General features: G+C 36.4%; 1 protein-coding gene across 1 annotated transcript in view; it reads left to right on the top strand.

Moving 5' to 3' along the window:
- The first annotated feature begins 3,239 nt into the window (after nucleotides 1–3,239).
- Nucleotides 3,240–3,730, top strand: part of TDRD3 (tudor domain containing 3) — a 51,137-nt gene continuing 50,646 nt past the window's right edge. Inside the window, exon 1 of the mRNA XM_010284838.1 lies at nucleotides 3,240–3,394. Within this exon, the coding sequence (XP_010283140.1) occupies nucleotides 3,321–3,394 (74 nt within the window). The 5' untranslated portion in view covers nucleotides 3,240–3,320. The remainder of the gene's footprint in view (nucleotides 3,395–3,730) is intronic.

Below are 3,730 nucleotides of genomic sequence, written 5' to 3'. Positions count from 1 at the left end.
TTTCAGTCTTTTCTAAGACTGAAAAGCCTTGCTTTAGTCTGTTCCAGTGCTTGATCACCTTCACAGTAAAAAGGGTTTTCTGGTGTTCAGATGGAACCTCCTGTGTTTCACTTTGTGCCCATTGTCATTCTCCAGGCTGGAACAGTCCCAGGTGTCTCAGCCTTTCCTCATAGGAGAGATGTTCCAGTCCCTTAATCATCTTTGTGGCCCTTCATGTCCAACCTTGGTGTCCATCCTGTAATGAGTTTGGTCTTCTCCATGAGATCTATGGAAGGGTTACACTTGATATGCCATTGAGTTACACTTCAGTGGCCCATCATGAGTTTTAAGAGTTCGGAACTTCACTGTTGTCTCCATTATGGGCTATTTTTAGGGTTTCTGTGGCTGTGTATTTAATTTATTACTTTTCCTCCTCTCCTCTGTCTCGTATACTAAATAGCCCTTAACCAGATACCTTTACAAAACACGTATCCTTTCATTCCAGATATTATTAAAATTTTGTCAAATTACAATCCCTTTTTTCAAAAGGTAGAGGTTGTAGAAGCGTTGAAAGAAAGAACTTGCTTTAATCATAAGCCAAACATATTGTCCAAATAATTAAATTGATCTAGCTGATGTTTTGAAATGTTTTATCTTTCTTTCCCCTACCTGGAGGGGGAAACCCTAGGTGATGTTGGATGTATCAGAATATTTCTACATTACTGTAAAAAATGTTCAAAGTGCTAGTAAGGGAACAAAAATCTGTGTTTCTTAATGGAAAGCAACTTGTAACCTTAATAGTGGGGTTATAACCAGTCCTACTACTTGGGATACTTGATAATTGACTAGAAGTTTTTATTGGATAAACAAAAACTGTCTCACATTCTTGTATATGACATTCAGCATCTGAGTGCTGAAGAGCTTTCAGATTCTGATCTGGGACTGGGAGACGTTGATGCTCTAAGATCCCAATTAAGTCCATGACAACAATTGTCGTGTTAATGTGGTGTATATTTGAGAAAACGACATTTTTCCTCTACTCTTTTATGCCTGTTTTTTGAAGTGACAGGTAATTTTCTTTGTTAAAGAAGCAGACACTCTTGTCCAAGCTCAACAAATGTGGAGCTCTGCTTTATTGTAGTATATGCTTGACACTGTAGATGCAAAACCCTGAACATACTGGCATATATATATTGATAGTTAGTCTAGCCTTCATTTCTTTGCACTCCAGATTTTTAAGGGATCTCCTAAACAACTGTTTAAAACAAAAAGCAAGTAGCTAGAACTAGAGTTTGTTCACAATTTGTGAAAGAAATTGCCATCATAGTAAAGCTACTGTTCAGCTGAGTGACAAACCTAGTTGTGGTTAACTAGAAATGCTTCTCAGTTGCCTAGTGTTTCTTCAGCTTACTCTGAAAACATTGGTATAACATTGAAAAACTATTAGCACTAATTTATGACAAGTGTAGACTTTCTTTGAAGCAACCCATGAATGTGGCACTGTGGTTTATTCACTACCATAGAAAGAATATTTCTATACAGAAAATCTAGGAGAATTTTTTTTTAATGTGGTTTCTTTACGGTAGTTAACTGATAGAGGAGGGAACTTGTTTTCGTACTATACATTACATTACCCAGTTTTGCTTCTGTTGAAATAAAGGAAAAAGAATTTCTACTTGTATGAGAAACAGAATAGGTCTTTTGTTATCAAAAGAAATAAGGTTCAATGAGCATTTTCTAAAAATAGTGTTGTTCTTATTTATGCTCTTTTCTTCAAACATCCAGCATTGAAGAAAAAAGGTAAGAAAACTTGAAGTAGATGGCAAATAAACAACTTCTCCAGCTCTTGAGAAATCTTCCATCCCAAGTACTGTATTTTCCACAGTTTGACTTGAAGTCATATACAATGCAGGTGTCTTCAAATTTTTAAGTTATTTGAAAGTGTGAAGAATGGGAGAATTATGTAGAAATTTTTGTTTATATTACTGGTTGTCTCAAAATCACAAAACCATTTAAGAAGTGAACTCTGTAGGGTGCTGCTTTTGCTTCTTTTAGTGACTATTCTACTCCTGTTCTTAGTACAATTTCATGCTTTATTGGTATTCCAAAGTATTTTCCTTTATTTTTTTGTTCTCATCCTAAACAAAGTTCCTGTTTCCTCATGTTCTAAATTATCTACTTTCACTGCTTCTAGTCTTTTATTTCTCTTGTCTTCATATATTTTTACCTCTTTGTTATCTGCTCTCATTTTGTGTTCTTCTGGGCAACCTATTCTGTCAGATTATTCATTTTTATTTCTCAGAGGGATCAGAATGGCTGTATTCAGCTATAACCAAAATGTGATGGTTTGGTGTGTGTGGTGTGTTTTTTTTTGTTTTTTTGTGGTTTTTTTTTTGGTTTTTTTTTTTTTTTGTGGTGGGTTTTTTTTTTAATTGGTAACATAAACTGTGGTGTGTGTAGGAGCATATGATGCATTTTTAGGTAACCAACAGGTAATGATGTCCCTTGAGATTGTTATGCTCTGATTGCACCTCTGTTTGAAGAAGCTGTGTTTTTAATTAGTGGTTACAAAGTGGTCATACTTGAAATGTACTCTCGATACAACCAGATAGTCTTCAAAGCTGACTGCTTCTTTCTGTAGAACACTTTGTCAGTGACACCCTGTGGTATGCCATGTGAGATCTTATCCTAAGATGTTGGAAGTGACAACATTTGTGGTTTTGTTTGTTCGTTCCCTGCCCCTCCCCTTCATTCACTACTTTTCTGTAATTGGTATCGCAGAGATGTGTGAAGCATCACAACTCTTTCTCTGAAAAAGCCATTTAAATCATGGTTAGGAATGTATGGTACAGGAGTGGTAGAAATTGAACATGACTGCCTGATCACATTACACTTTCCTTTGCCTGGGGGCATCTGTTAGTGTGTCTAAATATTACAGTGTATTTGCTTCATGGTGTTAACAGTTTTGTCTTTTCTATTTTGCATATATAGCTGGAAGGGCCATGTGTTCTGCAAATACAGAAAATACGTAATGTTGCTGCACCAAAGGATAATGAAGAATCTCAGGCTGCTCCCAGAATGTTACGTTTACAGATGACCGATGGACACACAAGCTGCATGGCCGTAGAATACAGTAGCATGTCAAAAATAAGGTGAGGAAGTTTGAAAAGGAAGTTTTGCTTTGATACTTAAATACCCTAAAATAACTGCTTCATGGTGTTAACAGTTTTGTCTTTTCTATTTTGCATATATAGCTGGAAGGGCCATGTGTTCTGCAAATACAGAAAATACGTAATGTTGCTGCACCAAAGGATAATGAAGAATCTCAGGCTGCTCCCAGAATGTTACGTTTACAGATGACCGATGGACACACAAGCTGCATGGCCGTAGAATACAGTAGCATGTCAAAAATAAGGTGAAGAAGTTTGAAAAGGAAGTTTTGCTTTGATACATAAATACCCTAAAATAATGTGTCGTTAGTAATATGTGGAAGAATTGCTTGACAAAACAGGTTTCCTTTTCGAATTTTGTATATAGAGGAGAACCTGAAATTCAGCTTGCAAAGGTGTATATGAATGCAATTTACAGTACCGTTTACGCTGGAGTCCATAATGGAAGAAAGTGGATTTTTGCAGCCATCTGCTGAGTTGGAGTTGACACAGCATGCAGCATTTTGGGTGTCTGCGAACTTGAGCCAAATTCCCAAGTTTTTAGTAGTAGCAGATCTTTTGTCTAACTTTGGTAGCAGGAA

This window comes from Phaethon lepturus, unplaced genomic scaffold (genome assembly GCF_000687285.1).
Source record: "Phaethon lepturus isolate BGI_N335 unplaced genomic scaffold, ASM68728v1 scaffold1984, whole genome shotgun sequence".
Lineage (NCBI taxonomy): Eukaryota > Metazoa > Chordata > Aves > Phaethontiformes > Phaethontidae > Phaethon > Phaethon lepturus.
This window is presented reverse-complemented; position numbering and strand designations above follow the sequence as displayed.